Consider the following 23,997-nt stretch of genomic DNA (forward strand, 5'->3'; position numbering starts at 1 on the left):
GAACAAGGGAACCAAAAATCCTTTTGGAAAACCCCTCATAACTCCCGTAAAACAAACATCTGGGGGTTCCCCCTGGTGTTACAAAGTGCCCAGCAGTTCTTGGTTGGCATGGGGAGTCCAGAGATGTGACCCACACAAGGGGACAGGGATTTATCCCCTTCCCTGGGGGCTTCCCAAACTGTGCAGACAGACCCTGAGGAGCACCAAGCTGCTTCCTGGGGATGAACAGGACAGCTCAGCACTGCTGAGGGCAATCCCTGCACCCAGCACAACCCTCAAGCACAAAGTTTCACTTTGGGAAGTGGTTCCTGGGTCAGGAATGCCTCCAACATCACTCCAGGGGCAGAAAGGAAGGAGCTTTTGCAGCTTGCAGAACAGAGGCTCTGAGGCACTGGTGGCTGTACGTATAGATCATATATTTGTGTGTGTAACTCTGCACACAGAGCTGCATCCTTACACACCCGCACAGGTAAATACTTCTAGATAGTGACCTCTTCAGATTAAAGTCCAAGGCACTTTTTACAGTGAACAGGTTAAAGCCATAGTTTAAAACATGCCTGTTTCTGGGTACAGCTCGGGTTTATGGCAATGCTGTGGGGATGGGCTGTTGTCACACGGGCCAGCCCCCACTCCTGTCCTCCAGCTGAGAGACCGGCCCTGAGGGAGGAAGGTAAAGCCCAGGACTGGATCCTGACCGCAGAGAACATGCAAGCAGCTCCCACTGGAAGGTGCATGGGCAGTGCTGAGACCCCAGTGGGGGGAAGAACACTTTGGGTGGAAGAAGGAGCAGAGCTGGGTGCACAGAGCACCAGGGCCCCCAGCCAAGAGCACCCACTTGGGCAGGTGGTTCTGGAGCCCTGCCTGGTGCCTCGTGGGGCTCTGAGGTGGCTCATCCCATAGGGAAGTAACTAATGCCATGGAGAAGAAGCTTTGGAAGCTTTTTCTCTCTCCTGCAAAATCCCCTCTCTAAAACCTTGGACCCTTTGGATACCTTTTAGGAGGGAGCTTGGAGTTAGGTGAGAAGAAGCTCAGAGCAGAGCCTGGCAGCAGAATCTCCCCAAAGTGCTGAGCAATCACCACCATTGCCCCCCAGCAAACATACCTGGTGGCCAAGGCACAGGGCTCTGGGCTGCCTGGGAGGTGCTGGGCAGGACAAGCCCAAGGGAGAGGACCAGGAATCCCCTGGCAGCAGCAGAGGCTCAGCCCTGGCCTCAGAAGAAGAACCAGCCTCTTTCCTCCATCAGAGCTGGTTTCTGCAGGGAGATTTCAGGTCTGGGGTCCAGCAAGGAGCATCCAGGCCTCATGGCAGCTCATTGCTGCTGGGGCTCTGCTGGGTTGGGCTGGCCTGGAAGGGTGAGGCCAGCACAGCTCTACAGTGACAGCATGGCAGTGACTGCAGCTCTGAGCAGTGCAGGGACTTTTGGACTTGCTCTGGACAAAAGCAGCAGGAATTGGTTCCACAGGTGCTGCTCATTCCCTGACATGTCATGCTCTGTGAAGACTGGCCAGGACAAAGTGTGGCTGCCAAAGAGCAGTTTAAGACTTTTGATCCAGCAGGGATCAGGTCCAGCAGCTCAGGAGGGGCTGGAGGTAAGGAAGTGATGCTCTCTGAAGCTCAAGGAGTCCATGGAATCACAGAATCATGGAATCACAGAACAGTTTGGGTTGGAAGGGACTTAAAGCTCATCTCATTCCCTGTGCCATGGGCTGAGACATTTTCCACTAGACCAGGTTGCTCCAAGCCCCATCTAACCTGGCCTTAAACACTTCCAGAGATGGGGCAGACACAACTCTGGGCAGCCTGTTCCCAGCTGGAAGGCTGAGACAAAACAATCCCTGCAACCTCATCTCACTTCTCTTTCATGCTCAGGGTTTTGCCCTCCTATGCCATCATACCCTGAGGCTGAACAAAAGCTGCAGCTCCCAGGGCAGGGTGAGAAATGTGAACTGGACATGTCCCAGACTCTTCTCCCGTGTTACAAGTGAAAGGACAAGAGAAAATGCCTGAAAGTTGTGCCGGGGGAGGTTTAGGTTGGATATTGGGAAAATTTCTGGTGTGTAAGTGTGGTCAGGCTGCCCATCCCTGGAGGAATGTAGAAGATTTGTGTTTGTGGCACTCAGGCACGTGGGCTTGGTGGTGCTGCTGGGTTAACAGCTGGACTTGATGTTCTTAGAGGACTTTTCCAACCTTAACAATTCCATAATTCTATGAAAATGTGCTCTGCAGCAGTGCTTTCTCAAGAGCCACAAAGGAAAAAGGGAACAAAGCCTGGAGGAAAAGGGGAATTCTGACTCTTGCAGAGCTTGTGCCCAAGGAGCAGAGTCCCTCCTGCTGCTGGAGGAGACAGCCTGGGGCAAAATGGCTTTCCAGAACCTGGGAACAAAGGGAAAAAAACCCCTGACCTTTCTGTAGGGAGAAGCAAAGCTCTGGTGCCATTGGGCTGCACACAGATCAGATCTAGACCTGCTAGAGGTCAGCTTCCAAGCCCTGGAAAGGAGTTCAAGGGTGATAAAGGACAACAACTCAGATTCTGCACCTCTCCCTGTCCCCCATCCTCACTGGCAGTAGTAGCTGTACTCAGAAACAGACATTTTTGGCAGCAGCCTGGCGTTGCTGCCTGCTAACAACCGTGTTGGGTACAAAACCATAATTGAAAGTTACCATTAACCATCATAATATAGCAATATATTTCATAGTTAAAATAAACTATTATACTTTCCCCTATCATTAAAAAAAGAAGCGAGCAGTACAGAGGCAAGATGCAAACCCAGGTCAAAGCTCCTTAAGTCTGGAGAGAAAGATCCATGAGTTTGCAGAGAGATTGTGGAATTTTTCTGGTATTTCTAGGATAGTTCCTTGCAGGCAGAGCAGGAAGGAGACTCGTGGAGCAGAAAAAGCCCCCAAGGCTGTGCCAAAAATGGGACTGGCTGGGTCAGGTGGGTCCTGCAGGGGCATTGGCCCCACTGGGCTGTGGGATCAGACGATTCCCAGCTTGCAGGAGGTCGGCATCTCTGCGGTTTTCCTCTTGTGCTGTTCTTCCACCTTGGCTGCTGATCTCTTCTCTCTGTCCTGATGTCCCTTAGGGCACCCAAAGTGCTCATCTCAGGTGTGTGGGCTGGGCTGGGCTGGGCTGGCTGGGGAGCATTTCCTGGAGCTGTTCACCAGGGCTGTGCCAGCCAAGGCTGCTGGTGACCAGGAGCTGCCATCAGGGTGGGCACGGCAGGCTGGGCTGCCCTGCCCTGGGGGCTGCTCACCCTTCCTGCCCCCCCTGTGGCCTCAGGTGGGCTCTGGGCTCCTGGCAGCAGGGCTGGAGGGGGGTTGGTCTCAGTGCTGGCCATGGTGGAGTCTGCTGCTGGGAGCAATGGGACAGGGCTACTGCTAAAACTGGCATGGGGTGAAGGGGTGGGATGTGGGATTTGGGGGTTGGGATGGGCATTCAGGGGTGTGGAATAAGAGGTGCAGGGGTGGGATATGGAGTTTGGGGCCTGGGATGAGCGTTCAGGAGTATGGAATGGGGGGTGAAGGGGTGGGATGTGGGATTTGGGGGTTGGGATGGGCATTCAGGGGTGTGGAATGAGGGGTGCAGGGGTGGGATATGGGCTTTGGGCATTCAGGGGTGTGGAATGAGGGGTTCAGGGGTGGGATGTGGGATTTGGGGATTGGGATGGGCATTCAGGGGTGTGGAATGGGGGGTGAAGGGGTGGGATATGGAGTTTGCAGGGTGTAAGGTGCAGGGCACACAGTGCAGACCCCAGGTCACAGGCAGAGGGGTGGTTGCACTGCAGGTTGTGCTGAGGTGAGGCCAGGGGAGGAGGGTTGTGGGGTGCACAGGGATCCAGTGCCCCAGCCCTGCTGAAATCCCACTGCAGCAGCAGCTGCTCTGCCCCAGAGCAAGGGGCTCCTGCTCCAGCTGCAATCCAAACACTCTCACTCTGGTCCTGAGCACCTTGGGGCCTGCAGCTGGCAGCTCCTGCTCTTGTCTCACTTTTTGGATTTCCCAGACTCGATCGTGTGCCTGGCAGGGAGGTTCCTGGTTCCTGCTGCCAATATTGATCTTTAAGGATCAATACTTCCTCTGGTTCTCTGATGCCCCAGGACACATCTCCACACCTCGTCCCATGCACAGCACCATCCCAGGGGCAGTTTGCTCCTATCTGAAGCCCAGAAAGCATTTTTCTCCACCAGCTGCCTGCAGGCCAGGGAAAATGCTGCATTTCAAGCTCTTTCTCAGAATTTCTGGCATTGCTATGCTGGGAACCTCCTGAGAGGGATCAGCAGGAGCTTCTGCAGGGCAAGATGGGCAGGGGGGCACCCACAGGCACACAGGGCTGAGAACAGATCATGGGGGGCTTCCAAGGCAGCAGTGAATCCCCAGCCATCCGGGGGATATTAATTATACCAATTACAAGAGCTTGGAGGAGCAGCTCTTCCCCAAAGCCAGGGATCTCCCACTGGCCAAGGACCAGCAGCAATGGGCACGTGAAGGCAGCAGGGGTGAGTGTGTTTGTCCCCTGCTCCCAGCACCTCTGCAGCACAGGGATCCCATTTTGCAGCCTTCCTCCTCCTCCTCCTCCTCGGGCCAGCATGGGGGCAGCACTCCTCACTAATTGCTGCTTATTTTCTATGTGACTCCAGCTGCAGGGCACAGGGAGTGGAACCACCCCACACCACTGGCAGCAAGGAAATGCTTCAGCATTGGGGGTGTAGGGGTGGTGCTGCAGGAGGGTGGTGGGTCTCTACCCCTAGGTGTGCACAAAATCCAGCATTATTTATGGAAGGGAAGAAGTTACAAAGGACAGCGTTACAGGCTGAGTATACCTGGAGTAACACAGTGACTGATTACAATTACTGACACTGCTGGGTGAGGCGTAATTAATATTGCAGAGTCATTACATGGTTACTTCATCTGTTTAAAAAATATAGAAATATTCTCTCTGCTGAGTTTTCATGGAAAGCAGCAAACAGCAACCCCAAAGTCAGAGCCTGGCACGGCTCCATGCAAGGATCCAGGAAAGCCAGAACGTGACACTGGGGAAGAACTGAGGAGGAAAAAGGGAGAAATGGTGAAAGCAAACCAGAAAGTGGCTGGTTCCAGAAGCAGCCAGGTGATGCCAAGGGTACCTCAGGAAGCTGAACACCAGCAAAAAAGTAAAATGGGGTCTGAGGTGCTGCACTTTGGCAGGCATGGGCATCAGTGCCTGTGCCAGACGGTGCCAGAGAGTGCTGCTGCCCTCCACCAAACCCAGCAGAAGTGGCATGAAGGCCATGGGCTTTGTTTTAAACAGATGAAGCACCTGCCCCTGCTACCACATCACTTGCCAGTGAGCTCCTGCTTGATCCTGGTGGATTGGACATTGCCAGCTGGGCTCAAGCATGGATGCTCCCAGCACGAGTGGAGACACTTGGAGCTGATGGGGTGTTCATCCAGCACTTCTGGGGCTGCTGCAGAGCCCACTGGCTTTGCAGAATGCTGGGAGGCTCCCAGCAGGCAGTGATGTGAGCACCTGGAGACCCCCTCAGTGCCCGAGCTGGCCTGCCAGCCCCATCCCTGGCCACCAACACGTGGGCTGGGGACAGCCCTGCGTGGCCCTGCACGCTGTAGGCACTGCTTTCCTGGCTCTGGCATTGTCTCCAGGCAGAATATGACACTGAGGACCAGAAAGAAGAAGTGTCCATTGTTCTTCTCTGGGTAGAAAACACTCACAGCTCCAGAGAACTCCACAGGAAGGTCACAGTCAGACATTGTCACCCAGCTGTCAGCGTGAGGGGGCTGTCCTGTGGCTAGGAGATGGAATGGAGCATGGGCAGCGTCAGCCAGAGCCTGCATCACCAACCTCCCCACGCTGGCACCTGCCTGGCGAGGTTTGGCAATCTTGAGAGGAGCAGGGGGCCCAGGGAGAAAAAACCTCTCCCTCCGGTGTCTCCGTTGCTTCAGTGCTTCTGACTCGGTGTTTTGTTCTGTTTGTTTTGTTTTGTTTTGTTTTGTTTTGTTTTCAAATGTGAAGACCTGAGATTGAGCGTGGGTTTTTCCTGTCTGCCACCGGACGCCGCGGCACAGGCTGGCCCAAGGCATCACCTTCCGTCCCCTTCCTTCACCACGTGTAGAGGCACCTGAAGAGGGATGCAATTCCCCAAACCAAGGCGTTGGCAAAGCTCCGAGCGGCGCTCGGGCGCTGCTGGTCCCACTACTGGCTCCAGCTGAAGGCTCCTGCAGCGGCTCAAGGGCCAGAGGAAAGTTCACAGATCCGTGTGGAAACGCTTCCCCTGTCCACAGCAGGGCTCAGGGGCTGTGTTTTAGCAGCTGCTCGAGCTCGTGTAAGGGGTGGGGAAGGAGGTGGAGCTGACCCCAATGGGGCTCTCAGAGAGGGGTGTCTGGGGGGTGCCCACGGGCACAGCAACCCCTCTGGCCTCCAGCACGGCGCTGAGCAGGCGCTGCTGCTGCTGCCGCAGCATGTCAGCCATCAGCAGGGGCAGGGAGTTGAAGCTGGCACTGAGCTGCTCCAGCTTGGATTCCAGGCCGCTGATCTGCTTCTCCAGGTCCTCGCTGCGGTCGTTGAGCTCTGTGATGAGGTCGTACATCACGTTCTGCATCTGGGGAGGGGACACAGGGGACAGTTAGTACCGTGGCTGGAGGGGTAAGTGCCACTGCTGGTAGCAGAGCTCACCTCTTTACCCCTGAGAGCTGCCCCATCTCAGCCCACCCCAACTTCTCCAGCTGGGGTGGGGACACAGGGGACAGTTAGTACCGTGGCTGGAGGTACCACAGAGCTCACCCCTTTAACCCTTTCTGCCCAGAGGACTGCCCCATCTCAGCCCACCCCATGTTCTCCAAGGCTTCTGCCACTGCAGTTTGGCTCAGCTCACACCTTTACCCTTTTACCCCTGAGAGCTGCCCCATCTCTTCCCACCCCAGCTTCTCCAAGGGCTCTGCCACTGCAGTTTGGCTCAGCTCACCCCTTTACCCTTTTACCCCTGAGAGCTGCCCCATCTCTTCCCACCCCATGTTCTCCAAGGCTTCTGCCACTGCAGTTTGGCTCAGCTCACCCCTTTACCCTTTTACCCCTGAGAGCTGCCCCATCTCTTCCCACCCCATGCTCTCCAAGGCTTCTGCCACTGCAGTTTGGCTCATCCCTGGCCACCAAAGAGAGGAAACCCTGCTGGCCCTGTGCTGCTGAGCAGTGGTAGCCCTTGCAAAGCAGGTTGCAGGGAACCTCTGGCTCATGAATGTGTCTCCTGCTTTGCAAGGGCAGCCATCCCACAGCAGCTATTCCTTGCTGACATTTACAGAGCCGGAGCATTTTGTGGTCAGCCAAGTCTGCTTTAGTTATTCCGAGTGAAGAGAAACACTGAGTCTGGCCAAGCCACAGGGTTCCCGTGGGACTTGCCTTTGAGAGGTCGACAAGGGTGTTGGCTTGGTCACTCAGCTTCCTCTGCTCCATCTTCACGCTCCGTAACCTGGGGGGAAGGTAAGAGCACGTGGCTGTACTCCCTCTCCTCTTCCAAACTGCATCTGGACACCTGCCTGCATCTGAGGCAAGGCAAAACTGCCCCCACAGCCCTGCCAGGGACAGCATCCTGCTTTATGTGTAGCTCAGCATGCCCCCAGCCCCCTGCACAGCCTCTTACTGGTGGATGGCTTGTAGGAACTTCCTCTGGTGCTTCCTGACTTTAGCGTGGTCGATCTTCTTCAGCAGCTTGGTGTGTTTGTAGATCAGCCACGTTTCCCTCAGGACATTGGCTGCAGCGTTCTTGATCTGGAAAGGAAGAGTGGCTGCAGGTCCCCAGGCATGTGGGAGCTCAGAGACACTGAACCAGTGCTGCACATCCCCTGCCCCAGCTGGAGCGAGGCTCTGCACCCACAAACTCTCCTGGGCTGTTCCAGGGGATGCTGAGCACTTCAAGCAGCAAGAGAGGGCAGAGCTGTTGGCCCCTGCTGCACCCACATCCCCGTCCTGGCTCTTTGCCCACACACAAAGTTGTACCATAAACCTCAAGAAAAAAAAAACCAAAGTTTTTTCTCCACCAGCTGTCTGCAGGCTGGAGAAAATGCTGCATCTCAGGCTCTTTCTCAGAATTTCTAACATATTCTCGATTGCTTTGCTGGGAACCTCCTGAGAGAGATCAGCAGGAGCTTCTGCTGGGCAGGATGGACAGAGGGGCACCCATCTGTGAATCCTGGCAGGTCCCAGGCCAGCAGGTCCCAGTTGTGCTGCTGGTGCTGGGATGTGATTTCTGCAGCTCTGTGGCTGAGCCACAGCTCAGCTGCTCACTCCAGGAGCAATTGGCTGCTCTGTGCCTGGCCTGGAGCCTGCAGATCCCTATCAATGGCACTGCAGAGGGGCTCAGCAGCTGTTTTGCTCTCCCAGCCTGGTCACACCAAGGTCCTGACTATTCCTGGGGTGTCAGGGCTTTGTCTGGGGCTCTGCTCCCTAGGGTGAAGTGGGTGCCCTGCTTGCAGCCCACCACTGGCTGCCTTTCAAGGGCTGCACTGATACTTGTTTTGCCACCATCCCCTCTAAAATTATGTGACACGCCACTGTTGGCTGGCTGATGCTTTGCCATGGTGAGGCTGCCAACACCAGTGACCTCCTGCAGCTCCTCCTTGCTCCCAGGGATGTGACACCAGTTCTGGTGACCCCACAAACACCCTGCTGCAGGCTCTCCTCGGGGGAGCCTCACAGTATGGTTCTTATCCGTGGTGGACACTGAATCACTGAAATCCACTTGTCTTCCTGACAGCAAGAGGAGTGAGATCATGCTCTGGAAGAGGAGGGAGTGTGCTCCCAAAATCACCTCAATCCCTGGAAGACAGCTGCTGCTCTTTGTCTCAGTGTAACACTGCTGCCTGTGCAATATCCACAGCATCTGGAAAACTTCCTCAGCAGTGGTTTTACAGGATTCACCCCCAAAGGTGCCAACACCTTCCTCTCCTGTTGTAGCTTCACTCAGAGATGCTGGCACCTTCTCCCACTGTGATACCCACAGAATCCACGGGTGCTGACACCTCCCTCCTGCCATGGCAGCCCAAACCCCCAGCTCTTGGCACACAGCAATGCCCCCATGGCACCTTACCCTCTTGGTCAGCTGTGTGTCCATCATGAAGTTGTGGACGTGCTTCTCAGCTTTGGTGAGCTCCAGCTTCCTGGCCACCACAGCCACCACCAGTGCTGTGCATCCAGCACCCTGTGCAGGGACATCAGTTGGGGAAACAGTTTGTCTGTGGTTTGTAACACCAGCACTCCCACCCTCACCCTTGAAATCTGCAGATTAACTAAAGCTACATGTCCTCCCTGTTATCCTGACAAGATCTTACAGAGCCTGGGTGTCCTTGGGTGGCTGGTGAAGGGCTCTGTAATTAATGGGAGAGGCCAGGGCTGTTAACAAGGTCAGCAGTGGTTGGTGAGGAGCCTGTGCCACAGATCTGCCCCGTGCCAGAGCCCTGTGGGATGGAGAGCCCTCCATTCCCAAGAGAGGTCTGGGCTGGGAGAGCAGTGGGGAAACACCAGGCAACACAAGTGAGAGCAGAGAAAGGGCCCCAAAGCAGGACCCTAAATCAAACTGGTGCAGCTGGGAGCTCCCTTATGCCAGCAATCAGGGCCAGATGTGCATCCCCAGTGCACATCTGTGCTGAGCTGTCCTTGCCAGAGCCTCCCTGCTGAGCTCTGCTTGTTCCAGCTGGGTCCCTGCCTGCCCCCAGAGCTCTGGCAGAGTGCTGCCAGCCTGGCAAGCTCTCTGTCCTTAAAGAGTCATTAATTAACTTGGTGGCCTGAATCCTTCAGTGTCCTCAAAGGTCCTGCTGCACTCTCTGGCTGCCACCAGCTCTCTGCTCCTGGATGGGTGATTACCCCTGGTGCTGAGTGCCCTGCAAAGCCTCCAACCCCAGAGGGCATGGGGGTCTCCATGCCCAGGGGTGGGGGGCTGTACTGGGCCTCACTTCAGAGTCACCACTGGCTGGGGAAGAGTTTTGGGAGCCTGGAACCCCCTCAGCTGAGCCAGCAGCTCCTCCTCTGCTGGCAATTGCTGCATCACCCCCACCCACAGGGATTTTCTCCCACCAGCAACACCAGCCTTGCTGCATCTGGCCTCATCCAAGACACATCAAATATCTGCAGAAAATACAGGATGAATTCCTCTTGGTGGAGCCTCTCCAGCTGGTGGTACTCATGGGGTCTGTCCTGGCTGGTAGGAGGGATGGCTCCATCCCCAGGGCCTGGAGCTGAGGTGGGCAGAGCTGGTGGCTGGGGAACATCTGTGAGGAGCCCCCAGCTGCTCCTTCAGCAGCCCTGGCTGGAAAGGAAAGCCCCACAAGCCAGGAGATCTCGTGGTGAGCTCCTAGGGGCAGGTACTCTGGGGGCACTGGAGAAAGGTTACCTTTTGGAAAGGAAAGGAACCCATTGCAGGTGAGCAATGGAAGCCAGATGGTGTGGACCAGGATGGCCAAGGGATGCTGAGGTGCCCTTCTGCTCCCTGACTCCACCCTTACTGAGTGTGGGTGCAAATCCACCCCAAATTCATCAGCTGAGACAGCTCCATCAACTCCCAGGCCGTGAGACCTCAGAGCTGAAGTCATTGGGCCTTGTACACTGACAAAACAGCTGAGAAACAGCCCCTGGTAAATTCCAGTGGCCTCTCCTCCTGAAATGGAGACAGGCAGAGCCCACAGGGGGGAAACCAGCTCAGCATGCCCCTTACCATGATGCCAGTGAGCAGGCAGACTCCCTTGCCACAGTAGGTGTGTGGGACCATGTCCCCGTAGCCGATGGAGAGGAAGGTGATGGAGATGAGCCACATAGCACCCAGGAAGTTGCTGGTTACATCCTGCTGGTCGTGGTACCTGCCAGGGAGATGGGGACATGAGTGTCACAGCAGGGGACAGGGTGGATGGGGCAGGAATGGGGGCACCTGGGCACAGGATTAACAGCACAGCGGGATGGATGTGCCACAGTAGCAGTGGTTGCACAATTTCTGGCACTGGAGAACCCACATGGACAAAATGAGAGCACAAACTCGGTGGAAAAGGCTTCTGCTTTCAGTCAGAGCTGTCACCACACCCCAGTGCTGTTGTGTGTCCCCTGTGTGCTGATGGGACAAAGAGCTGTGGCTCTGCAAGGCCCTGACCACAGCAGCTCACCCGTGGCATCCCCCCTGCATCCCTGTGGTGCTGTGGCACTCCAGAGGGCAGAGCTGCCAGCAGAACTGCTGGGGATGGGTCCTGTGGAGCCTCTGGCACAGCCTTGGCTTCCAGGAACACAGGAACAGCTCCCACACACTCCAGACACAGCACACGTGGAGTGGCTGCAGCTTTGGGAATGCTGCAGATTTTCCAGGTCCCTGCTGCTGGGGATGTGAGGTCAGTGATGACCACTCTGGCTGTCCTAGACTGGCTGTGGCTCTTCCAGAAATCACAAAAGAGGAGCCCCAGCTGCCTCCAGCTCCTCAGGGCTGGGCAGGCACAGCCAAGCCAGGCAGGTACAGCTCCCAGGGATGTGGTGCTGAGCCCTGGCAGCCAAACTCAGCCCTGAGCTGGTAGGGGCAGGCAGTGCCTTCACCCCACCATGAACAGGATGGTTGTTCTGCTGCCTCTCCCTGGCAGGCTTCTCCCAGCCTCTTCACAGGATCCGGAGAGGGAAAACAGATGGAGCTTTTGGCAATCCCAGCTCCAAGAGCATCGCTCGCAGAGCAGTTGGGTTTTCTCCTCTTCTGAAATGTTTTTTCCCTCAGCTGGAGACTCAAATGAGGTCCTGGTGCAGGAGAAAGCACCTTCAGCCATGGTGAGGGTGGGTTGGCCAGGGGAGTTAGAGCCCATAACCTCCCCAAAATTCCAGTGCCAGCAGTGGAATTATCACACAATTACCCCACAGTTAGATAAGTTATGGGCTCTATGGGAGTTAGAGCCCATAACCACAGTGGCACTCCCCAAAATTCCAGTGCCAGCAGTAGAACACACAGTGCCAGCACTGGGACACACACAATTATCCCAGAGCTAGATAGGTTATGGGCTCTATGGGAGTTAGCACCCATAACCGCAGTGGAGCTCCCCAAAATTCCAGTGCCAGCAGTGGAATTATCACACAATTATCCCAGAGTTAGATAGGTTATGGGCTCTATGGGAGATAGGGCCCATAACCTCCCCAAAATTCCAGTGCCAGCAGTGGGGCACACACAATTCTCCCAGAATTAAATAGGTGATGGGCTCTATGGGAGTTAGAGCCCATAACCACAGTGGCACTCCCCAAAATTCCAGTGCCAGCAGTGGAATTATCACACAATTCTCCCATCCAGTGTCCTGAGGAGAGCTGAGCCCACCTCATCCCACAGGCTGGAATGTCCTGAGGGAACAACCCCAAAACCATCATGCTGGACAGGGGGGTTCCAAGCCTGCTGGACAGAGGGACATTTTCTCCTCTGGGCAGCACTTTGAGCAAGACTGATAAACCGGAGGGCTTGGCCCTGGTTTATCGATTCTTGGGCAGAAAGAGGAGCCACCTGCTCAGACACCAGCACCACTTTCTGGGCTGCAGAACAGAGGGTCTGAGGCACTTTGTGTCATCCCCTGACCTGCACACGGCCACCCCCACCTCTCTGGAGCCCTGAGCATCACCCACAGCCCTGCCCTGCGTGTGACACACCAACCCCGGGCTCCGGGCAGCTCCGTGCACTGCTCTGGGCACACACTGGGGCTCCGGGCACGCGCTGGGGCTCCGTGCACTGCTCTGGGCACACACTGGGGCTCCGGGCACACGTCGGGGCACACGTGCGCTCCGTGGGGCCGGGCGGGCACACCGGAGCGGCGGGCGAGGTTGCCTAGCAGCGAGAGGAGCGGCCCCGCGGCGCACGGGAGGATGCTGAGGATGCTGAGGATGCTGAGGATGCTGCTGCTGCCCCCACAGCCACGGAGAGCACAGCTCGGTGCCGTTGTTGCGTTGTGATTGCAGGGTTTACCCCAGAACCTCGGGTTCCTCACTGATAATTCCCTGCCAGGTGTGTCAGTCACCTCTGCTTTCCCCTCCCAGCGCTGTCTGTCAGTCCTGCAATTCCAGAAGGGCATTGAGTGATTGGCACATTCAAACCCCTGGGGGGGCACTGGGCCATCCAGGTGTCCTTTGTCCCTTTGTCCCTCCCCTCCTGTCCCTCTTGGTGGCTCCCTACCCCTCTCCCTGGGGTTCAAAGGAGCAGCAACCACGGGCTCGAGGAGTTCTGTTGGAGCTGGTGCTGCATTCAGAGAACAAAGCTCTGGATCCAAACCCTCCATCAGAACCGACTCCTTTCCTTCACCGTCACCTTAAAGCTTCTCCACAGAGGGAAACCTGAGGAGCAGCCCCTGTTATGGGGGGAAGCTCCATCCCAGCACCACCAGAGCTCCTGCAGGCCTGGACTTGTCTCTAGTGCCCAGCTGCAGCACCCAGCCAGCCAAAAGTGTCTCTGGGGTGAAACACCACAGTTGCTGCTTTTTGGTTCAGCACAAGCTCAGGCACGTCCTGTCTGGCTAGATTGGTAAATATTCCAATAAAATGTGGCACCCCAGCCCCAGGACCACATCTTGGAGAGACACCACCACCTCTAAACTGCCCAGGGAATGGTGCTGCAAACCACAGCAAACTGTTGTCCAGTGCCAGTGGGCCGTGTGGACAGGGGGACACGTCCTGGGTGGCCCCTGTGGGAGCTGTGTGACCCCCCCAGGGCTGGTGCATCCCCCAGTCCTGCATCCCTCACACCCAGAGTGTGTCCCAGGGGTTCTGCATCCCCCAGTCCTGCATCCCTCACACCCAGAGTGTGTCCCAGGGGTTCTGCATCCCCCAGGGATGTGGCATCCCTCACACACACAGTGTGTCCCAGGGGCTCTGCGTTCCCCCAGTCCTGCATCCCCCAGGACTGACGCATCTCCAGCCCACCTGGGTTCTCTTCTGCCTCTCTCTGTACATTGAGGGAGGTGATGGCAACTGCCAATGATCTGCAGTGCCTCGTCTGCATAATTTCTGGGGAGTTTTTGTTCCTGAGAGTTCTTCATTGCGTCTTGCAGCCTGAGCCTTGGCAGGGGTTGGGTTGCCCTCCTGTGTGTGTCCTGGGTGCCTGTCCTCCTGCTCCCTGCTGAGGAGGCACGAACCACAATTTCTCAAACACAATTAGGCAGTGCCTGAGCATCCAGCTCATAAGGAGAGCATCATTAAGGGAGGCAGGAAGGCAAATGCAGGCAGTAAAAGCTCATAAAATCTCAGTGTGCCATCCCACGCCACTGCCACAGCACTTCCAGCTGCCCTAATGCCCCTTTGCAGCGTGACCACAGCAACGGGTCCCACCCTGAGGAGGGGAGGGGTGGCCTTCCTCTCACTTTGAAAGCAACCTGGGTGTCCCAGGTAACCCAGGGGTGCCAGTTGCTGTGATCCCTCACACCTCAGCTCCAAGGATGACACAAAGCTGCCACAGCAGGGCAGCTCGTGAAGGACCTGCCCTCCCTTCCCCAGGTGCTGCTGGCAGCCTGCACTGGAGAAAACCTCCTGGCCCAGCCCTGGGCTGCCACCAGCACAGCCCCCTGGCTCCCTCAGCAGACAAAGAGCGGTGGCAGGGCCCTGGGAGATGGAGGTGCAGTGATACCCACCAGGCTGGTCGCCACAGCAACCCCGGTGCTGAGCACGCTGGTGCTGGCGCGATGCCATCGAGCTGTGGGTATGTCACCACAGTGTTGTCATGGCAGTCACTTGCAGCGATGCTGGAGCCTGAGCCAGGCCCTGGCACTTCCCATCAGCACCTCTGGGCCCTCCCCACACATAGCCCCCAGCTCTCCCCACTCTCCTTATCCCCCACTCGTGCTTCTGGAGCTTCTGGCACCACAGATGTTCTCTTGCACAAGGACCTGTGAGGACAGGGCTGAGCCTGCTCTGCTTCCTGCCTGTGCCATTTATCATCTGTAACAGCAGGGATCAGTGCAGGGAGTCACTGAGGCCCCAACACCCCCCTCCTCCAGGCTGTTGGGACATCACATCTCCATTGAGAATCCCAAACTGCCGCGAATCCCAAACCACAAAGTGCTGAGCTTCCAGAGCCACTGCACATCATCACGCATTCCTGAGCTGCTGCACATCCTGAGCTGCTGCACATCCTGAACCGTGGAGCTTTCCAAACCTCCACACATCCCAAACTGTTTGTCATGCTCGTGTCCTGAGCTACTGAGCATCCCAAATCACCCTGCATCCCAAACCTCCATCCATCCTCAACGTTTGTGCATTTCTGAACTGCTGCACATCCTGAACTGTGGAGCTTTCCAAACCTCCACACATCCCAAACTGCTGTTTGTCCTGAACTACTCATGTCCTGAACTACTGAGCATCCCAAACCTCCATGCACCCCAAACCACCCTGCATCCTGAACCTCTGTGCATTCCTGAACTGCTGCACATCCTGAACTGTAGAGCATTCCAAACCTCCACACTTCCCAAACTGCTGCTTGTTATGTTCGTGTCCTGAACTACTGAGCATCCCAAACCACCCTACATCCCAAACCTCCCTGCATCCTGAACCTCCCTGCATCTTGAACTGCTGCACATCCTGAACTGTGGAGCATTCCAAACCTCCACACTGCTGTTTGTCACGCTCCTGTCCTGAGCATCCCAAACCTCTCTGCATCCCAAACCTCCCTGCATCCTGAACCCCCTGCATCCTGAACCTCTGTGCATTCCTGAACTGCTGCACATCCTGAACTGCAACACATCCTGAACTGTGGAGCTTTCCAAACCTCCACACATCCCAAACTGTTTGTCATGCTCGTGTCCTGAACTACTGAACATCCCAAATCACCCTGCATCCCAAACCTCTGTGCATTTCTGAACTGCTGCACATCCTGAACCCTGGAGCTTTCCAAACCTCTACACTACTGTTTGTCATGCTCGTGTCCTGAACTACTGAGCATCCCAAACTTTCCTGCATTCCAAACCTCCCTGCATCCTGAACCTTCCTGCATTCCGAACCTCCCTGCATCCCAAACCTCTGTGCATCCTTAACAGCCGAGCACCCCAAACCACCAGGCATTCCCAAGCCCTGAGCACCATGAGCTGCCACAAACCCCAACCCCAGCTCGTTGCAAACACCCCGAGCCCCAGAGCACCCCAAACCCCCTCACCTCTCACACACACGGACCGTCCACGCAGCGATGATCCAGAGGGAAATGCTGAAGACCAGCAGCACTGTCCCAGGGCAGATGGTCATGAGAGTCTTCATGACAAAGCGGGTGTTGAAGTTGATCTTGTTGAGCGCCCCGATGCTGCGCGAGGAGGCGTCAGTGAAGAGCTTGCTGTGCAGCAGCATCACCCGGGCGATCAGGTAGAGGCGCAGGAACATGGGGATGGACAGAATGATGTCCACATCGGCCTCTGCCCGCGATGGGGTGTAGGAGAAGGCCAGGCGAGCTGTCCAGAAAAATTTGTACTCCCCGGGGATGGGGTGGATGGCACAGACCAGCATCTCCAGGCTGATGTAGAGGATGCGCTCGTACGTCATCGCTATCCGCCAGTCGTCAGCTCCATTGTCGATCACAAAGAGCTGCCAGGGTGCAAAACAGTCACCACGCAAGCCCCAGAACCTGCCCACTGCCATCCCTGACCCTCCCTCCACAGGATCTGGGGGTCAGAGCTCAGGGGAGCTGCGTGTGGCTCAGCCAGAAGTGTTGGGGATGGATGGGGAAGGAAAAACATGGGAATGAATCACCACCAAGCTCTGTGCTGCCCTGCTGGTGTGTGCCAGGGATGGCCACCAAAACTTTAAGATGCCTGGCCTTGAGCACCCAGGCTCAAAATCTGGCTGGCAGGAGCCCACCTCCCAAAACGTCCCCCTCATCCAGGCCACAGAAATGGGCAAGCCGTGGTGCCACAGAGCACCAGCATGGGTCTCCCCAGTCCCTCTGCTCCTGGGGTTGCACTGATTTTGCTGACAGTGGTCACACCCTGAGTGCCAGGGCAGTATCTGGGCAGTGAACGCCACAGTCGGAGCATCCAGCTGCTGGCGGAGATGGGATCCAGTTGTCATGGCAACTGACGGTTCATCCTGGGTACAGCAGCTCCTCTCCCATCCTCAGTGATGGAGTTGGGGTCTCTGCAGGAGCTGGGGAGGTGACAGCTCAGCTGGCCTCTCTGGGATGCCACCAGAGCCCTGGGAGTCACCCAGGCAGGTGACTGGGCAGGGGCAGTGCTGGGGCTGCCATTGGCTCCTCCCTGGTGTGACAGGGACACCCAGCAGGAGGGACGGGCTCAGGGCCTCTCTGCCAGCAGCACTTGCCAAAGAAACCACCAGGAAGGGATCCAAGGGGGGGATGTGGCAGCTGGTGCCATTGTCCGTGTCCTCAATCCTTCGCTCACCGAGCAATGCTGGCTCGCTCACAGAGCCAGGGCTGGGCAGAGGGTGAGGGGTGAGAGGGGAGCTCAACCCCAGCTGGCCCTGAGCCCAGGAACGACCCTCCAGAGGCCCCAGTGCACCTGTGCCAGCCCAGCCTGGCATTTGGGGCTCTCCCTGGGGATGGCAGGAGCCACCGGGGCTGACTCACGGCGTGGCTGTCCCAGCCACCTCCCTTTCTGTAGGGAAAACTCTGCTCCTTTTAGCTGCTTTGTTTGAGAAATTGTTTACAGAAATGCTCCAAGCTGTCAAGGGAGATCCTCAGGCATTTAGCAAGCTGACAGCCTATTCCTTCCTGGAAAAGGGTGTTAAAATAAACAAATTAGCAAGCGGAAAAGGCAGGAGCCTTTTGCCTGTGTGATGGGGAACTGCCACAGGCCAGGGAGGGGAAGGAGCAAGGTTTGGGCAGGATTCCCCCGAGCCTGAGCCAGCCCCTCTCTGTTCTGTACCTGTAAAGCATCAAAGTGGGTTTCCATGGAAACCTAGAGTGGTTCAGTGGTACCCAGGGGGGCATTTCCCAGCACATGCAGCATCCCTGGCTCCAGCAGGGGAGGGAGCAAGAGCCACCACATCTCCAGGAAAACAAAGGCCAAGAAAAGCTGCCAGGACACCTCATGAGGATTAAAGTTTCACCAAGAGCCTGAGCAGCTCCAGGCACTCCAAGCACAGGGATAAGGAGCCTCTGCCCCTCCAGAACACCCTGGCAGGAGCTGGCAGCACTGCCAGCACTGCTCTCCTTCACCTGTTGTGATACAACGTGGTGCTGAGTGATGCCTCAGCCCCAGAGAAACTGAGGCACAGGAAGGCCTTCAAAGGACTAATTAACACAATTAATAGGATGATAAAATCACAGACTGGTTTGGGTCGAACAGGACCTTAAAGCTCATCTCATTCCACCCACTTTCATGGGCAGGGACACCTTCCACTACCCCAGGCTGCTCCAAACTCCTTTCAGCCTGGCCTTGGACACCTCCAGTGATGAGGCAGCTCCTCTGGGCAACAGAAGAAGAGGGAATCCTGAGGGAACGGGCTGGAGTCATTGTTTCCCAGAGGCTGGGAGGTCTGACAAGTGCCATGGCCAGGTGAGCACAGTCCCCCACCTTGGCCAAGAAGCTGAGGATTTACAGCTCTTGCAGCCCCATTCGATTTCTGTTGGGTTATCAGCAATTTCTTTATAACACTTTAAAACACTCAGGGCAATGAGCAGCCAGCACCACTTTGTTTGGAGCAGATCAAGTCACACTTATCTCATTCCCTGTCTCCCAGTGGCCTGGCAGAGCACTGGGATCATGGTGAGGTGCAGGGGGACAGCAGTGGCACTTTGGTCAGGGCAGGAGGTGTGGGATGACCTGTGTGCTGCCTGGGTGGATGCTGTGTTTGCCCAAATCCCTGCCAGCAACAACAAGCAGAGAGGAAACAGCGAGCAGGGAGGGCACAGCTCGCCCTGCTGACCCCAGCCACCGTCATCCTGGGGTAAATATTATTGCAGCAACAGGCAGAGCTCTCAAATATTTGCATTGAGCAACTCAACCCCCCAGGCTTGGTCCCCATGGGGGCAGGCAGGGAGTGGGATGCTGCTGCCAACCCCTCCATGGCAGAGCCCCCCAGCCCCAGGAGGGACAAGGTGGGGTTTTGGTGCACTCAGGGCTGGGGGTTTGACATCCCTTCCCAGGATGCTCCTTCTCCTGCCTGGTGATTCATTCCTCCCAGGCCCTGAGCGGGCTGGCACTGTGCCGAGGCACAGGGAAGCAGAGCCTTCCTGGAACAAACTGGGAGCCCTTCAACTTCCCAGGGAGGAAGAGAGTGTGCAGCCCTGATTAGGAAAGGATTTCTCGGCTTTCCTTGGCACTTTGACTGCCTTTAGCCCTTCCTGGCTGTGGTCTCCTCCAGCATATCTGCCCAGCACCTGGGGCTCAGACAGACCAAGAAGTGCCCCCCAAGACCCTGCCAAAGAGGAAGGATGCTCCAGGATGTGAGCTCAGGTGCTGTGCCCCACTCACAGGTGGTTGGCAAAGCCCACAGCCCCTCAGTGGTGATGCCAGCACCTACCTGCACCTCCCGGGTGTGGTAGGCGATGATGAGGCCCAGCAGGATGACGGTGGAGAGGCTTATAAGGCATTTCAGGGCCAGGGAGAACATGGAGTCCTGCAGGGGGAAAGCAGGGAGGGCATTAAGGGGCACACAGCTGTGGGAGTCTGCTGGCACTGGGCTCCACACCCCAAAGGAAATATTGCCCCCAACACCTGCTATCCCATCCTCAACAGCACTTGTGCTGCTTCAGCTTCCCCCTGAGCAGCCTGACACAGTAAGGGCAACATCAGAGCCATCAGCATCACTGGTACCACCAGCAAAAATAAACAAAAACTCTTTTTTAATTCTGTTCTGCAGTTCCCAGCCTCCCCTCTGAGATGTGCAACACCAGCGCCTCAGCCCCATCCAGCCTGAGCCCAGTGTTGTGGTATCCACACAGAAAATCTAACCAGACCCTCCAGCTAATTATATGTAAATTAAACCAGCCCCTGATTCCCTGCTATCCCATCCTCAACAGCACTTGTGCTGCTTCAGCTTCCCCCTGAGCAGCTTGACACAGTAGTAAGGGCATCATCAGAGCCATCAGCATCACTGCCACCACTGGTACCACCAGCAAAAATAAACAAAAACTCTTTTTTAATTCTGTTTTCTGCTTTGCTGAGTGCTGTTCCCAACCTCCCCTCTGAGATTCCAGTGCCCCAGCCCCATCCAGCCCGAGCCCAGTGTTGTGGCATCCACACAGAGAATCCAACCAGACCCTGAAGCTAATTAATCTTATGTAAATTAACCCAGCCCCTGATTCCCTGATGGCTGAACTGGCTGTGAAAATCAGGATTCAGTGTTCCCTTTGGAAGCTGGTTAACCCATGTGTGTGCCAGCCCCACTGATGGTGAGGATTGGCAGCCCCTCACCGGGATGTTACCCCCAAATCAGCCCCCCTCAGCCCCCATGCCACACCTCAGTGCCACCCTGGCGTGCTGAGGCCTGGCACACCCGGCCTGCCAAGGCCCAGCTCCCTCATGGCACCCAACCCTTGGCACCCCAGCGTGCTGGGCTGGCTCTGGCCTGGCTCTGGGCTGTTTCTGGCCTGCCTTGGCTCCCTCTTTCCCCTGCTCCTCATCCCCACAGGCTGTTTGCACGCAGAGAAGGGACTATTTGCTGTGGAGGCGGCACCGCATTGTTAACGACTTGGCTCTGGCTGTGCAATTGTGTGGATATAATGGCTGGTGCTAAGAAAAGTGCTGTGACTAAACACTACTATTAACAGGCAAGCTCCAAGGGCAGCGTTTTGCCAAGGTGCCTCTGGCCAGACCCTCCTCAGGGGCACAAACCCTGCGTGGGGCACCTGGCAAGTGTCACAATTGTGTGCCAATGGCTTCTGCATGAGGAGAGCTGTCAGGAAAGGCCATTCCTGGATCCCATGCTCACAGCAAACAACATGGGGTCTGGGCCGAAGTGGGGAAGGACCTTGGCACCCCTGGCACACGTCCTGCTGCACCAGGTGATGGCAGGATGCTGCACACAGGTGGTGGGAGCAGCAGTATTGAGAGGCCCTGTGCTGCCCACAGCCAATTGACAGGCAAACCCTGATCACTGTGCCCTTGCTGCCCAGCCCAGCCCTGGCACCCTGTGCCTGGCAGCACGTGGTGGCACGGCCGGGCCCATGGGGCAGGGCTGGAGCTGCACCCCTGCACCCCATCTGCACCACAGGCACTCCCACACCCGTCATCACGGCCCTGCCACCGGGTTCTGCTTTCCCACCGGGGGATTTTCACACAGCTGCTGCAAATCCGGCCCAGGGGCCTGCAGAGGCCAGAGCCAGGCACCGTCCTGCAGCCTGCCCTGGCTGTCAGCACGATTGTTGGTGTGACAGAGGGGCAGCAGCGTGTCACAGCTGCTGCATGGCAGCAGCGCTGACTCACGGGGTCTTCCCCAGCTGACACAGCAGCTCGGCGTGCTGGGGCCACTGAGCATGGCAGCGCTCTGCTGGTGAGCCTGGACAATCCCCCTGGCGCCACACGGAGCCTGCCGGGGTGGCTGCGGCTCAACAGGTACCAGATGCAGCTGGGGGATGCTGGTTTGGCTTTGCTCCTGCCAAAGGGGGAGTGGGAACCACCAGGAAAAGGCTCTGGCTTTGAAGCATCTTTCTCGGCAAGGATGCCAGCTTGGCATGCCCCTGCCTCAGACAGAGCAGCGGAGCTGCTGCCTGCACCCCCCTATGCCCATTGAGCCGTGGGCTCAGGACCCCCCAAACCAGCCTGGGGAGGCAGCAGGGTCCCCAAAACCACAGGGACCCCCGATTGCATGCATTCCCTCCTCCACCTCCCGTGCTGACAGTGCCCATGGGATCATGGCAGGAAGGGGGAGCAGCCCCTTCCCACCGCTCCTTCCCCTCCTCGGGGCAGCACCGGGACCCCCCTGGCTGCCCCCCAGCCCCCTCGGCAGCAGCGCCTTCCCCGCTGACGCCCATGGGTGCTGGTGAGGGTGCCGATGCCTTCCCCCCTTCTCTGGATAAGTATAAATAACATGACAGATGTCTATACAAAGAGTTATTCATATCGCTGCCAACCAGCGCAGCCCTGGGAGCAGGAGCTGCTGGAAGGGACGTGGGGGGGAGAATTATAAATAAAAGACACTGTCCTGCAAAAAAAAAAAAAAAAAAAAAAAGAAAAAGAAAAGAAAAAAAAGGCAAAAAAAAAATTTAAAAAGGCAGGAAGGGGTGTGGAGGAGGAGGAGGAGGAGGAGGGAGGGGGTGCTTCGCTGCACGGCCGGGGGCACAGTGCTTGTGAGGAGTGCAGTGCCATGCCAGCAACAGGCACCACAAACCTCAGTGGGTCGGTGCCTGCTGCTGCTGGAGCCACCAACACAGAACTCCTGCACCTCCAGCCGGGTGCTCACCCTGCCCAACACCTGTGGCTGCGGCATCCACTACAGAAAGCTCTGGGAACATCCCTCCAGCCACCAGCCTGACCCTGCCCCGCTCCAGAGGAGCTCCATGTTTACCCCGGGGCACAGATGGGGCAAATGGCTCCACGTTCGCCCCGCCAGCCCCGCGCACACCCTCGGCCCCGCCGGTACCTTGGAGTAGAGCCCCCAGGAGAGCTCGGTCTCAATGACCATGACGACAATGCCAAACATGCCGAAGATGAGCGCGTAGTCACTGAGGCGCTTCCTCTTCTCGAACAGCGCCCGGCGGTGCCCGAGGCGGTACCCAATGTTCTGTGCCTTGCGCTTGGGCCCCTTGGCAAAGGTGCTGGGGGCCGGCCGGGCGGGCGGGCGGCTGGGACGGTGGGCGGTGGGCGCATGGTTGTCCTCTCGTGAGACGACAATTTCGGGGGGTTCGCCGGCACCGAAGAGCTGCAGGGGCTGCGCCTCCGGCTCGGCCTCGATGAGGTTCCGTCGGGATGCGCTGAGCCGGCTGAGGGGCTTCATCACGCCGCCGCTGTACTTGCAGGAGCTCATGGCGATCTCGGTGAAGGGGTTGCTGTCCCGCCGGTGAACCAGAGGGCTGGGCTGCCGGTGCTTGCCGCTCGGCACCCCGGAGCCCGCGGGGTGGTCGCCGAGGTTGAGCTGGCTGCCGTGGCGGGAGGAAGGGTGGAGGGCGGCGGGGGCGGCGGGAGGAGGAGGAGGGGCCCGTAGCGACCCGGGCGAGGAGTGCAACAGGCTGTGCTGGAGCGGCGGCAGCGCGGAGGGCGGCGGCGGTGACCGTTCATCCCCCGGTAACGGGCAGGGACACCGACCGTCCTCCTCCAAGTCCCCCACGCCCGAATCGTGGAGATGCCCCGATGTCTCCATGACGGCGGGACCGGCGCCGCTTTGCGGGGCACCGGTTCCGCTTTACTCGCCACCGGCGCCGTTCGCTGGATCATGAATGGGCTCCGTTGCTCTCGCCGCTATCGCCGCCGCCACCGCCCCCGCCGCTGCCGCTGGCCCGGCCCCGCAGCGCCATTGGCCACGCCGGGGCTCCCCGCAGGCTGACATCATCCCCGCCCGCTCCCCGCTTTGGATCTCCCCCCCCAGATCACACCCCCGGCTCCTGCATCTCTGCGGGGTCGTTCGGGACTTGTAGTGCACCGGGCCGCACCGATGGGCGAGTCCCGAACGACCCCAAATCTGTTTAACCCATTGGGTTCCCCCCCGGGCATCCCCCCTCCTTTGATATGATCCCTTTTAATCCGTTTAGAGGCCGGGGATTACCAGCAGCAGCCGGAGCAGGTGTTCCCATCCCGGGGTGGGTCACCCATGGACGGGGGGCACGGTGTGTGTGTCCCACGGTGTCCCCAAGGTCGGGGTAGAGCCAGAGTATGGGATATATACACACAGATCTATATAGGGCCCTAATCCCCCCTCAAAACCCCCAGCCCACCCAGGCACCCCCAGCCCCTGCCGTGCCCAGCTGTTGCAGGAGAGGAGCAGATGTGAGTGTAGGAGTTTGGGAAGCAGATAATCTGTAGGGAATTGGCTGCTAGAAACCTTATTAAAAGACACCACGGAACATCCAGCTGGTGACCCCGGCTTGGACAGAAGTGCAGGACAGAAGTTCTGACCCCTGAAAGCTGGGAAACCCATGGTGACCGTGGGGCAGGA

General features: G+C 57.4%; 1 protein-coding gene across 1 annotated transcript; it reads right to left on the reverse strand.

Annotated features, from left to right (window-relative positions):
- Window positions 1-3,514: 3,514 nt before the first annotated feature.
- Window positions 3,515-23,308, reverse strand: KCNN3 (potassium calcium-activated channel subfamily N member 3). Its single transcript, XM_054292786.1, has 8 exons — window positions 22,489-23,308; window positions 19,429-19,524; window positions 16,115-16,533; window positions 10,694-10,835; window positions 9,074-9,184; window positions 7,628-7,755; window positions 7,387-7,456; window positions 3,515-6,592 (listed from the first exon to the last, which is right to left on the reverse strand). Exons 1-8 carry the CDS (start codon window positions 23,203-23,205, stop codon window positions 6,296-6,298), a joined length of 1,980 nt encoding a protein of 659 aa, XP_054148761.1. The 5' UTR covers window positions 23,206-23,308; the 3' UTR covers window positions 3,515-6,295.
- Window positions 23,309-23,997: the final 689 nt, after the last annotated feature.

This window comes from Melozone crissalis, unplaced genomic scaffold (assembly GCF_028551555.1).
Source record: "Melozone crissalis strain CALT ecotype California unplaced genomic scaffold, PUWL_Pcris_2 ptg000114l_1, whole genome shotgun sequence".
NCBI classification, from domain to species: Eukaryota; Metazoa; Chordata; class Aves; order Passeriformes; family Passerellidae; genus Melozone; species Melozone crissalis.